Here is a 14,662-nt window from a genome sequence, read left to right on the forward strand (position 1 = left end):
ATGGTGGACTGTTTGTTACTCTTCCAAGTCATAAGATTTCCACCAAGAAAAGTACAATAACCTATAGTTGACCGGCGATCAATGGCGGATCCAGCCCAATCTGCATAAAAAAAGGCAACCAAGTCCATACTCTGATTTGGTCGATAGATGAGCCCTTTTCTGGGCGCACTCTTGAGGTAGCAAAGTACTCTCATCGTTGCGTCTTAATGGGCCTTCCTTGGAGATTGCATAAAATGACTCAACACACCAACAGAAGAAGAAATATCAGGACGAGTAACGGTAAAATAAATTGCCCAATGAGACTCCTATAACGATGGACATCATCCAACAAGTCACCATCATCACGTCCTAACTTCAACTGAGGATCTATGGGAATGTCGCTAGGTTTAGAAGCAAGCATGCCAGTCTTAGTCAAAAGATCTAACACATACTTCCTTTGTGACAAACTTACTCCCTATTTATTGCGGATCACTTCAATCCCTAAGAAATATTGTAGATCACCTAAGTCTTTGGTTTGGAAAGATTTCTGTAAGTATGCCTTGATTGTATGGATTGCATCAACATCACTGCTTGAAAGAACAATATCATCAACATAAACTGCCATAATGACAACACAATCACCCTGCCCTCTAACAAAGATAGAGTGATTAGAATAACACTGTACATATCCAAAAAGACTCCATAATCTTGCTAAATTTCTCAAACCAAGCCCATGGAGATTGTTTGAGTCCAAAAATCGCTTTATGAAGCCTGCAAACATGAACATTGTCCTCCCCCTGAGCAACATACCCTGGAGGTTGCTCTATATAAACTTCTTCATGAAGATCACCATATAAGAATGCATTTTTATGTCAAGTTGAAAAAGAGGCCAATCATAATTCATAGCCAAAGAGATCAAAACACGGAAAAAATTAAGTCTCGCCACAGGAGAAAAAGTTTCAAAATAATCCACACCATATGTTTGTGTATTGCCCTTAGCCACCAAGTGGGCCTTGAGCCTTTCAACCGTACCATCAGAATGGTGCTTAACAGTATATACCCACCGACAACAGACCACATCTTTCCTAGGAGGTAAGTATACTAAAGTCCATGTATGACGAGACTATAAAGCATCCATTTCCACATCCTGACGGCTTTCCCGCCAGGAATTTTAAAAGCCTCAGTATGATGGGTTGGAATATGAATTGCAGACATAGATAAAGCAAGGCAACAAAAGCTAGGAGGGAGTTGAGAGATAGAGACAAAATTGGAAACAGGATGAACAATGCTAGAGCGTAAAGTACAAGTACGAGTACCTTTCCTCAAAGCAATTGGTAAGTCATCGGAAGGCGGAGTGGGATCTCCACTAGAAGAATCCTCCAGTGGAGAGGATGAAGAAGGAACATTTGTAGGGCCAACTTTAGGCTCCATTAAAGGAGAGCCGCTAATATTGTTAGGAGGAACTCAATTATCCACAGTATGTTTCGCCAACTTATGTCTTCGCTGATAAACCTGTAGAGGAACATTGCTAGTGGAAGGAACGAAAGAGGAATAGGAGGAGTATCATCCAAAATGCTGTTTTTAATAGACACTGATTGACTAGGATAATAAGGAGTGTCTTTAAAAAAGGTCACATCTGCACTTATAAATTGTTTGCAAAGAACTGGATCATAGCAGCAAAAACCTTTTTGAGTATGTGAGTACCCAAGAAAAATACACTTAACAGAATAGGGGGAAAGTTTATCCAAAGGATGTGGTATGTGAACAAAACACAACAAAAATTTTTGTGTGGAACTAAAAACGGTTCTCTATTGGGAAACAATTGAAAAAAGGAGATTTTTCAAAAGCAAAGTCCTAGGCATTCAGTTAATTGAAATACTAGCAGTCAAAACTGCATCACACCAGTAACTCTTGGGAACATTCATTTGAATAAAAATAGCGCGTGCAACCTCCAAGAGGTGATGATTTTTGCGTTTATCCACTCCATTTTGTTGGGGAGTGAATGAACAACTGGTTTGATGAATCATTCCAAGAGAATCACAAATGTTAGATATATCATGTTGCACATATTCTAAAGCATTATCAGACCGAAAAAATTTAATAGGAAGAGAAAATTGAGTCCGAATTTCATGAATAAAACTTTTAAATGTAATTAAGAACTCTGTCTGATCCTTTAAAAGATACAATCATGTAAGATGGAGAAATTGTCACAAAAGTGACAAAATATCGAAAATCGTGCCTATTATTAATTTTACAAGGACCCCAAATATTGGAATGAACAAGAGAAAACAAGGACTCACTACGAGGGATTGAGCATGGAGGATAGGTGGCATGATGATGCTTTCCTAACTCACACGCTTCATAATTTAATCTAGACACAAACTTAAAAGAAGGAAATAAAATTTTTAATCTAGGTAAAGATATATGACCTAAACAATAGTGCCACTGGAGAGCATCTACACCATCATCAGAGAGAGCCGCAATAAGCGCAACATAGTCCAGATTGTAGAGTCCATTCGTTTCACACCCTCCACCAATCGTCTCCCTCGTGTGAAGGTCCTGGAAAACACAATAAGTGGGAATTAAAGTCACAGAGCAATTTAGTGCTTTAGTTAACTGGCTAACAAATAATAAGTTAATAAGGAAAGTTAGCAACATGAAGTACGGATGACAAAGTAAGAGAAGGTGTAGGAGAAACACTTCAAGAGCCTAGAATAGGTGTGGGAGTCCCATTAGCTATGACAACATAATTTTTAGTGGTAGATTTAAAAAAAGAGCTAAAAAGTGATGACTTACTAGTCATGTGGGAAGAGGCCCCTAAATCGATGATCCAAGGGGTGGGAGTAGAAGTGAGAAGTGCTGTGTTACCTGCATGAGAAAGTGTGGCAGCAGAAGTACTAGTGGATTGGAAGCGCCGGTCTCAATATTTTGTAATTGGCGAAGGATTTGGTTTACATCATCTCTTAGAGTCTTAGACAAGTCCCTTGAAGAAGATCCGGAACCACTATCATTGTTTGCTACAATATCAGTACTACCATCATAACTGGCATGATTGGTAAGGTGCTTGGCCCACTCTGGCTTTCCATGTTTGGCCCAACAAGCTTCCACTAAGTGCCCTGTTTTACCGTAATGTGTACAAAGTTGAGATGTCTTATCAGACAGTTGAACACCACGACCTCCAGAAGACCTGCTAACTCCCCCTGAACCACGACCACGTCCCCTTCCACGAGAGGCAGTGAAGGCTGAATTTTCTCCTTTAAAACTTTTTTCTGGAGAACTCCCTTCAGCCAAGGCAATACGTTGAAGTCTAGAATATGCTTCACTAAGGTTAGGGACACGCTCACCAGCAAGAAGATGCCCTTTGATAGATTTTAGTCAGGTTCAATCCTGTAAGAAACTTGGATACAAAAAAGTCCATTCCGTTGGGCCTTAAGCTTCTCTATATCTGTGGTGAGAGGTTGAAAGACATTCAACTCCTCCATCTTGCCTTTAAAGGTGTTGTAATAATCTTACAGAGACTTGTCAGCTTGCTGAAATTGAAATAGCTTTTTATAAATACTAAAAATCCGAGTCATATTTCTAGCTTGGGAATAGGTCTCTTGCAAGTCATCCCATATTCCCTTTGCAGTCTTATGGAACATAACATTCGCTGCAATATCAGGTTCCATACTATTCTACATCCAAATTTTGACGATTGCATCATCTTGGATCTAATTGAAATAGGATCAGGAGGTTCATCCTTAATGAACTTAAGCTTACCTTTTGCAAATATGTACACATGAACCGCTTGTGACCATAACAAGTAATTAGAACTATCTTTGAGCTTGATAGATGTAATTTGAATGTTTACATGATCTCCTTGAGATCCTTTAGATTCAGCCGTACTCATGGTCGAGTCACTTGTAAGTGAAGACATTAAACTAAGGTAGATATCACTCAAATCAGTTTTCCAAACCTTGAAGTAGAATAAGCACAAAAAAAAAAAAAAAAAAAAAAAATTCTGCAACCTTAGGACCGAATAGAAGAAAGGAAAAAAAAAAAAAAAAAAGGTTTGCAAAGTGCAGCAAAAAGAGGTAATGAAGGTAGGTAGAAAACAATATTTAATCCAAGTTTTGGAACTTGTAAGAGTAAGGTAATAGGTAAAGAAGATTAGTTCACTTGAATACCTAATCTAACAGTCCATAATATACAACATTAGGTGGCTGTACACCAAGGAAAACAGAAAAACAAAAGAGAACTTCAGAAGAGAATATTGTGAACAACACCTGTTTTGATTAAAAAAAGCTCGATGCCATGTTAGAAAACAAGCTTTAAATAATCAAAACAACAGCTGAGCTTGAACAGAAAAAAGAGAGAGGAAGAAGAAGAGAAGAGAGATGAAGAATCAGTAGAAGAGGCCTGTGATTCTAGCTAAAGAGTCTAGAATCCAAGAGCCCTTTTATTTATAGGTTCTAATGAATCTAATACAACTTGAGAGACAAGTAATTGTCCTCTAGAAAAAAAAAAGAAACAAAAAACTATAGCTTTAGTAACTTTCTAACTCCTAAAATAGAAAGTTTTGAAAATAGAAACTACCACCAAAATAGAAACTATGTTTTCTAGAAACTCCCAAAACTTATGTAATAAGACTCCTACATTAGAAATAGAAAGTAGAGTAGCATCACTAGCATAATACTGTTTACGTGAACCATAAAATAGCCCAAACTTGCATATACTTCAACAAGGTATATATTCTTTGTTCTCGTTATTGACATTTTGCAATTGGATTTTGTCTATTTTCAGGTTGTGGAAGATGAGAGGTACATGTTTACATCATCCATGCTTGGGCTATTAGCTGAATATGGTATTCGACCCCACATGATAAATGCTTCCGCTATTTGTAATAGTGCAAAGGTACAACTTTGGCCATATCCATTTCACATATAATGCATTTTGTTTGGTACTCCCTATTTCCTTAAAGATTTTCCATTTTGGGATATGTGATTTTTCTGAAATGTTTATTTATTCAAGAATCTGATACACAAGTTATGGTTGTTTTCCCATTTTACTCATCCCCATGTTGAGAATGAGGACAGTCTGATGAAAATTTTTGGAACCTAGGAATTTGGATCATTAATAAGGGTCTTTTTAACTGTTTCCAAATGGGATATTTGTGGATGGAGGGAGTACATATTTTCTTTTCTTCCACCAATACGCTCTATATTCATGATGGACAGGGTTTTCTTATCTGTTATTTTTTTGAGGGATATCTTAAAGATGATTTAGTTGTTTCCTTATCTCCTAGATATTGGCTTCTGAGTAACCTATATGAAGGCCTTAACCTGGATTAAGTCCCACTTTGCAGGGTTGTAGGACGGTTGGACTGGAGACCATCCTAACCTTGTTTATGTGGATGACAATTTAATCCTGGGAAATGGAGAATCTTAAAACTTATGTAGCTTAACAGTTTAAGATTAGATATCTTGTGACTTTTAAGGTATTTCTTGGCAATCAAGTGTGTAGACCTAAGAAGGGAGTTAGCATATGTTGGCTTGATGTGCATCTTGTTTCTTTTGGTTGGGTGGGGGGGGGGGTTGTTCTTTGACATGATGCAGTTTTGAGTCCAGTCTAATGGTTGTAAATGTGTAACACAACTGAATTCATTCAGAGAGTGAATTAAACAAGAAGGGATCTCTTTTATATTCTTTTTGAGCTCTATTTTGCCGTTGAATTGCAGGCTACATGCCTGTGGTGTGGTGGTAATCGTTGGAGGTGGTTGCAGGGTATTGGCATAATCGACGAGGCTTAACTAGGGGTCTTATCAATATCATGATGAAACAGAAAAATTCTTGAGTCAGGAGTTTGAAATAAAGGATCTAGGAAAGTGAAGGTACTTTCTAGGAATGGAAGTTGCTCACTGTACTAAAGGCATATTTTGTTTGAAAAAAGTATGTGCTAGACTTGTTATCTGAAATAGACTTACAAGGCTATCACCCAAGTGTTACTTCTTTGGAAGTTACTACTCGACTCAAAGATAAAGAAGGGGAACTTGTTGATCAAGGTCACTATGAATGACTAGTGAGAAAAATAATTTACCAATTTATAGATGGTCTGACATTGCTGCAGTAGTTAGTATTGTAAACATGGTAAAAATTCTCGGTGTTTCGATAGAGGGCGACACGAAATGGACCACTGAAACCGATATTACATTTTTTCACCAAAATGTCGGTGATACTTTGGTGATATTTCGCCCTAAGGTCGATACTGTTTTTCATTTTCTTGTGATATTCTTGGCGATATTTTGCCTCTAAAAGCAACATTTCGACTACATTTTGCCCATTTTTTAGGCAAAATTGTGTTTCTTCCTTTAGAGTTTCTCTTTCCTATTTCAACTTGATTCTTGTTGTTTTTGGTTTGATCTTGGACATTTCGGGGTGGATCTTGCTTCATTCTTGCTAGCAATCGTGTTCTTTGTGTCGATTAAGCGGGGTTTCACACAGGTCTTGGGGTTTTTTCATCTTAGATGTATCCACTATTTTGCTAATTGATTTTTTTTTTTCTTTCAAAATGCATGCTATAATGTTGTTCGATGGTTTTGTAATTAAAGCATGTCAAACATCCGTGGGCCAATCTATGAGCTTATGGTATCATAATTTTAGCAAAAGTAATTTATTTTTTGATTTTCGTGCGTTAAAAAAATGTATTTTCCTACATCGAAAATGCATACTTTTTACATGATGTATGTCTTGTATGGTGATGGAAAAATTGTATTCACGGATTCGCGGAGTCGAAATTTTTTTGCCACCCAATAAATAATTATTTTTATTTTTTTAAATTTATAAAAAATATTAATAGGAAATGTATTATTAAAAAAATAGGGAAAAGGGTTTTGAAAATTATAGAAAATTATGGAATAGCTATGTATGTGTTTTTCAAGAGCTTCCTATATGGTTTCACCGCTGATTTTGGTATGGACAACCTATTTTCTTGGCGAAAAATTTTTAAAAATTTATGTTGTATTTAAAAAAGAACATTGGTAAGGAAAAAATGGCTAGCTAAGTACATGATTGTTTCTTTGTCTATAGAAAATTAATTTGGTGTTGTACAGTGACTTATGCAATCATCTTGAATGCAACAGTTATCATGTTTGCTAGTGGGAGTTAGAAGGGAGCTGGTTAACAGGGTGGATAGTAGGGCCAGAGAATGCCACAGTCATAGGGAAAGCCACAAAGACAGGCAGTAGGAGGGAGGGTTGACCCAACATGGCAGTATTGTGTGGCTATGGATGGAAACAAGAATAAAACACTATGTAATTTCTATGGGAAGAAGTTGAACTCAGGTGTCATCAGTAGGTTCAAGGCTCACATCACGGGAGTTCGAAGGATGTGGTCACCATGGTGGGAGATCTCGCTCTCGAGCGAGATCTCGCCACTCAAAAAAAGCGAGATCTCGACCGAGATGGCGAGATCTCGGTCGAGATCTACCAAAAAAATGGCGGTAGTCTCGGTGGCCCATCTCGGTGGGTTTTAGGGCTTTGGTTGGGCTTAAACTTGGTATTTAGCCTATTTAAGGCCTTTTGAACACATTGGTGGCCTTAGATTTGTGAGAAAATAACCCTAACTATGTCTCCTAAGTCGACCCTATGTGTAAAACCGAAATTCTGTGAAATGCAAGGTTAGAGACTTAGAGTCTTAGTCTCTTAGAGTCTTAGAGAGTCAGAGAGACAGAGACAACATGTAATATTATAATGTAAAGATATCAAGTAATTCAAGTTAATGAGTTATCATTTATCAACCATCAAGTATCAAATACAATAACATTACACATCAAGTATTCAAGTCAACAAGTGATCAAAGTTCAAACTATCAAAGATTCATAGTAATAAATTGTTAAATACTTAAATGTCTTCAAAATTTTACAACCATAAGAATTAAGAAGATTACAACTTAAACTTACAAGACTAAGAATGTCAAAATTCAAAATTACAACTTACAACTTACAAGACTTAGACTAAGAGTATGACTGTATGAGTATCACTCACTCATACAATCATTGTAGAACCTTGTATTTGAAAAAAATCAAATTTGGGGGAACATCTTACATTTCTTGAAGATCACTTGAAATAGGCTTGAATCACTTGAAATATGCTTGAATTTGTTGTTGTAGATGAGTTGATGATGTTGCTATGTTGAATCCCCAACAAATTCTGGCCAAAAATCGAGTTTTCCGGCCAAATTTGGGCTTCCAGCGAGATAGAGGCTCGAGAGAGGCGAGATATGCCTCTCTCACGCGAGACAGGGGCTTTAAAAAGCCCCTAAAGTGTGGAAAAAAGACCTGTTCGCGAGATCTCGCCGAGATCTCGCGAGATCTCCCACCATGGTGGTCACATGCACGGAGGCCCATGTTGATGTAGTAAAGGCAATTAGGGAGTTAGAGAAAACAAAGGGTAAGAAGAAAGAGGGGAAGAGAAGGAGTTGATAGAGCATTAGATGATGCGGTGCGGGGACTGTCATCATACATAGTTGATTCAGATTCTAATCGAAATGTAGATCTTGTTGATGTGGGGGAGATATTAGGAGGAGAGGGACTTGAGGCAAATCATTAAAGAGAGTAGAGAGATGTACTATCAATAGTAGGATAGGGCCATAGCTAGAGTTACAGCCTTACAGGAGTTGGTCCCTATAGGCCTCCTGGGGCTAGAGCATCTGGATGAGGGGTGGTATATTTGGCATGTTTAGAAAATCATAGAGTCAGAGGGCCACTCCTCCAACAAATCCAACACCATATGATTATCCATGCTATAGGGACCCAGTTCAAGAGGAGAATCCTGAAGTTGTTAGGAGGAAGGGGGCCAAGCAGCCCAAGATAGTAGGGTCATGGATAAGCATTGGTAAAAAGGTTAAAAAGGCAGTGGCAAAGTGGATGCCCTACAGTTCTATTCCAACAAACACATCCCAGGGTCAATGCTACAAGAACATGATTGATACTATTTGCAGAGGCAGATCCTAGATATGATCTCACCCTTAAAGAGTTGATGACCAACTTCCTGTCAGAGGAGCAGCTGCAGCAGTACATTGATAGCATGAAACTCTTTTGGGATACATATAGATGCACCATTATCACTTCATGGTGTAATGTGATAGGAGGACATTTTTCTTGAGATTTGTTGATGCTACTAGTCATGTGAAAGAGCACAAATATATACTTGGTCTCCTACAGGATGTGGTAGATGAGGTTCGGAAGAAGAATGTTGGTTTAGATTGTCATTGAAGATGGCTCCAACTTTAAGAAGGCTGGTGAGGTGTTGATGAATTCACCTATCTATCATCTCTTTTGGACACCCTATGCAGCCCATGGTATCGACCTAGGTTAAAGGACATTGTGATGAGCAACATTGTCCAGGACGTAGTGGAGAGGGCTAAACAGATAACAAATTTAATTTACAATCATAACACTACTTTGGACATGATGAGGCGGACATGTAGAGGTGAGTTGGTGCGACCTGGTTCGATGAGAATTGTGATGAATTTTGTCGCCCGAGCAAGTATGCACGAAAAGTGGGGCCTAAGATCCGTGTTTTGCATCCTAAAAGTGGTTTGATTGGGTTGGATCTAAATAAGATAACTATCTACTACTTCATTTTACAACTATTTACTATTTCATTTTACAAAATATTATAGTATGTCTATCTACTATCTACTAACTTAATGTGTTTGTGATAATTCAATACCTTGAGTGGGCACTAGGCATAGGGCACCCTCTCATTTGATAAGTTATGGAGAAATGTGGGGGTAGTGTTGCAAACCTTGGAGCCCATTATAAATGTTTTACGTATGGTGGACTCCTCTTTGAGTGGGCCCACTATCTCCTAACTTAGTGTTGATGGACAATGGTGATCTGTGGTCGGACTAGTGTGGAGGGAGGCTTGACCCTAGAGCTTGCTCGAGTTGTAGGTTGATGTGGATAAGTTCATGGCATCTCGAGATGGGCACATGCATAGGAGGCCGTTGTTACTGTGGATGAGGATTGGAGGGTGGCTCCTGGCACACAGGACGACGATCCAGATGACACACTCACTTCAAGTTCCAGTCCGACTTGGAGGGATTTTGATGATAATGGTGGTGGTGGACTTTGTGTTCCATTACCAGAGACACAACAGTCGCCATTGAGATACACCGAGGAGACTCATTTTACATATGCCACCCAGGATTAGGATCATGGTGGTGAGCATCAGTGTGGAAGTGCGACGACCTACAACTGGAAATGGAGGGGTCATGGGAAGCAACATAGAGGTGGTTATGATGATGGATTATAGGTTCTTACGTAAATCCTTTAGGTCTGGATCTGGCGGACAGCTTGGCAGGAGTGATGGGATCCATGACCTTGGATGAGTCTATAGGCTCCATATCTACTTATGGGCTATTGGTCTTTATGGTGTCCATATATAGACATTATGATAGGGGTATAGGTATCCACTCCAATAATTCGCACTATGGGCATAGTGATGGATATTATAAGCGTGGTCCCTCGGGACCAGAGTAAGTTATGGAGTCCATATTTAGATGGCAGATAGACCCTCCATATGCACACTTACTGGCACCGGCATCATCATCACCACCACCACTTCAGCATCTTCCTTGGCCCTATTCTCACTTCCCTCACATCGAAGTTCTCTTGGAGGCGTAAGATGATCGCTACAGATCTGCAGTTTAGTACTATTTGAACATCCATCAATATGGAATGACATGTGTATGTAGATTGGTTGGGGGAGAGGATGTTGTACACTATGGGTATGATGTAGAGTCAGGAGGGGATGGATCACCTAGGCATAGTACTTGGTATTGATATTTGAGATGATTGGATGACTACCATGTACTTGCCTACACTTGTATACTTCTGTTGTATCTTATATTTGTACACTTGACTTCACTAGTTGTATAATGAATTCTAGACTTTAGTACTTCTCTTTTTTCTTGAAAGTTAATGAAGATATCTCTGTTCTCTTGAAACTTTGCATGTTTACATGATGTTCCTCTTTTGCATCTTTGCCATGTTTAGGACACCACTTTAGGTGATTTGCAAAATAACGCTTCCAAGACTTTGTTGGCTAAGTTTGGCCCGATCACAGAACCGGGCCTAAATGCCTGACCCCCCCCCCCCAACTTTTTAGGGGTTGGGAGCACGCATCAAACTTTCGGGGTTTCGCTGGTTTCACCAGGTAGCGAAATCCCTTGTGTCTGTGAAATCTTGCACCTTTATTGTAATTCAATTTATGCAGTATCTGCATTCCAAATTTTCAACCACATGTTTGTTGTCTTTCGAATTCTTCATTGTCAGTCAGCTCCTGGAAAGGGTGTTCTTCTGTCCCCATGTGGTCATCTCCGCATTGAAGCCTACACTTTTATTGATTGGGAAGGATCATGATTGAAACTCCACCTCAGGATACTATATTTTTGTTGGCGAAATTTTGGTCACTTGGCATAGCAAAAAGCAGAATGTTGTTGCAGGATCTAGTGTTACAGAAGAATTTTGGGCTATGGCTCAAGGTATTTGTGCTATTATGGCTACATGGTCTACTTGAGGATCATAGTGTGCCTTACTCTTCCTATGATGCTCTATTGTGACAACCAAGCTGCTATAAGTATTGCCCATTATCCATTAAAACATGATTGGACAATACATGTGGAGATTGAAATGCATTTAATCAAAGATAAATTGGAAAGCAACGTAATCTGTTGCCACTTGTGAAGTCTAAATATCACATTGCTGATGTCCTCACCAAAGGTTTACCTGGACGTATGTTCCATCCTATTTTGACCAAGTTTGGCATGCATGATATCGATGCTCCAACTTGAGGGGGAGTGCTGTTAAAGAGCATTTTTAGGGAGGATCTGTCCCTCTACGGGTTGGCACTAGCCTCAAGAGGGTGGTTTCCCTTCACTTTTCATCTTCTAGATTCCTAGTTTGAATAGGATTAAGTTACTAAAAACCCTATTTTTAGTTCTGTTCTGTTATTCTTTTCCTTCTCAGCTTTGTCTTCATTTTCCTTCTCAGAGTTGTTTTCCTATTGATTGTAAGGTATAAGTATCCCGGCAGGGGCTGTGAATAAAACACTAATTCTGAGATTCAAATCACTCAGCTTACAACAAACTATTTAGGTTTGAGAGAATCCCCAACTGGAGAAGGTTGAAAATTGCACCTGCCATTGAAAATTTAGTTTTTGTTGAAGAGGGGAGTTGGTTTTTATTTTATTTTTTTTTAAAGGTTTTATTTTGAACTATTATCATTGTGTTCAGTAGGTGGGTATTTGCTTATTTATGGTCGATATAATAAATAAGTAAAATGCAAATACAAGATCATTTACTTGAACATTGTTAGCCATAAATAAGTGCCTGTGGGGATTAGTTAACTTACATGGTGCTTCTCCTTGTTTCCACAAGGTTTGTTCGGGGTTAGTGAAACTTGAAAAGGTTTTTTATGTCGGATGTGAAACATAGTGAAACTGGTCTATTTGTGTTGAACATGATGTCACTTTTTTCCAGTTCCATCCATGTCTTTCTCGGTTTCTTTATGTAACTGGAATAGCTTGGTGGTTTCTGTCAGAATATATAATGAACTGAAGGAGAAAGAAAATAAAGGGGGAAATCCCTCTCCGAATTAGGTGCTAGTTCCTGAGAAGGATGCTATTGCCATATTTTCACTTATTTATTTATTTATATTTTATGTTTCCTAGTTTTTATGGAATTTTTTTTTCCTCAGTTTGACTGCTATTTAATAAGATATTTGGGGTGTGCTTTCTGTCTAGCTTGAAGCTTTCCCTGGTTCTCTTATTCATCTCTTCCTTCTATATTCTGTTTCTCTTTTCTGATATACAGTTGCGATAGGTTTTGACCGAATTTGTGTTCCATGAATACATGCCATGTTTCGTTTCCCACACTATTTTCCTCTACCTATCTTCCAAAAATTAGATTGGGAGGTGATTCATTGCCTGCATTTTCTAATCATATGAACAGAATGGTTGAAGGATGCAAAAATTTTATGAAGAAATCATGTGATATGCATTTTTTTGGCAAAATCCACCTTAGCATGTTGGCACTTGTGAAACCTGATTCTAAGTCTGCAACAGAGTAAAGCCTGGTCTAGACCATTTTTGCCCTTTGGTTTCTTCTCAAACAAGATTGAAGCTAAGTTGTCTTTATCGAAACTACAAGTTTCAGCTGAACGTAAAACATTCAATGGTGAGCAAGTGGGTGATGGTGCCAATGGTAGGAATTTATGGAGAGAAGGCTTAAAACTGAAGGACTTTGATGGTGTCAAAACTGTCAATTGAATTTTTGATTTGGTATATGATTTTTTGAATTCTGAAGTATTAATATTTTAGTTCCTCTATTCTTAGGACAAATTTGTTTCCCATGATAAGCATTTAATTCTACTTTCATATTGAAAACATTTATCCTTTCATTTCTATTATAAGAGGAACTGTTTGTGCATTAGTAATTTTTAGGAAATTACATAAAGTTTTCGGCATGAAACCTTACTTTTTTTGCTACGTTTTTGCAGCGTCTATATGAAGAGTTGCAATGGAAGATTAGAATGTCTCATGTAAGCTTCTCATATTACAACCAGATGGAACTGTTTTGGGTTTATAAATAGATATTTTCTATGGTTATCTGATATCAACCCCCAGGTTTGTGAAGATGGTTGTTGGGCTTATGGGTCTGGGATTGAGTATGTTGGCCTACTGTAGTTCATCATTTATGAAAAGAGAAAGGGTTTTTTTATTATTTGGGTCATAGAATTTGGATTCATTTCTTAGGATTTTCCTTTTACTGTTGTGATCTTCTTCTTTGTTAGTTATCTTGTCTCATTGATGGACTTGCAAATTTTCTGGTGAACTATATTCGTTTCTTTTGGTTTTATCTCTTACGTTATCTTTGGTTATTTATTTGTCTAATTTGTCCTTATTGGTTTATCAATCATGTTTCTTCACAACCATTATTTTTCCATTTTGGTAGAATGACTCACTTCTCCGATTGATATTTTTGTATAAGATCCTTATTCTCAAAATAGAGATAGCCTATGATGAGTAAATGAAATGTATTTAAAAATAGTAACCCTTTTCTCTTTAAACTCTAGAATCAGAGGACTAAATTATCGACCCAAAACAGCCAAATTACCCATTCATTTAGTAGCAAAATCCATTTAAAGATATTTGTGGTGTTGTGTGAAGGCTAGTAATAAGTATCCATAATGATGTTTAATGTATGAATCAGGTAAATGATAAACATAACCTTATTGCTCTCCCTTTGATATTTATTTATGCAAGAGACATATTCATGCAGCTGTTTGATTGCAACTGAAGTCACAATAGGATATCTGTTACATTAGATACTATATACTGTCAACATTTCCATTTAATTGTTGAATTGATTGTCATTATTCATTATATCCAAATTACTTGCTATACAGTCAAACTTGGCATACTAAAGCCATTAGTGAGAAATATTCGCGGTTTGGACTGTTTGTCCTCCGTCTTCACTCCAAAAGTGCGAGTCCACCATCTAACTTCTAAATGGGGTTGGAGGCTTACTACTTAGTTAGTTGTCCTATGATGCTGGACTGGGTGATGCTGAAGGCTTTCTTCTCATATAAATGGCTTGTGTTACTGGTTGTACAGTTGCGGGCCATGCCCTTGAGTGGGTTT

General features: G+C 38.0%; 1 protein-coding gene across 6 annotated transcripts in view; it reads left to right on the forward strand.

The window, feature by feature from the left end:
• The window catches only part of LOC149012323 (uncharacterized), a 107,272-nt gene that overhangs the window by 26,025 nt on the left and 66,585 nt on the right, over window positions 1–14,662 (forward strand). For all 6 annotated transcript variants that reach the window (XM_089159704.1, XM_089159703.1, XM_089159706.1 and 3 more), the window contains 2 exons: window positions 4,762–4,872; window positions 13,519–13,560. In XM_089159704.1, coding sequence (XP_089015830.1) covers window positions 4,762–4,872; window positions 13,519–13,560 — 153 coding nt within the window. The remainder of the gene's footprint in view (window positions 1–4,761; window positions 4,873–13,518; window positions 13,561–14,662) is intronic.

The sequence above is a fragment of the Hakea prostrata genome, chromosome 6 (assembly GCF_041222555.1).
Source record: "Hakea prostrata isolate BN-2017 chromosome 6, UWA_Hpros_2, whole genome shotgun sequence".
In the NCBI taxonomy this organism is placed as follows: Eukaryota; Viridiplantae; Streptophyta; class Magnoliopsida; order Proteales; family Proteaceae; genus Hakea; species Hakea prostrata.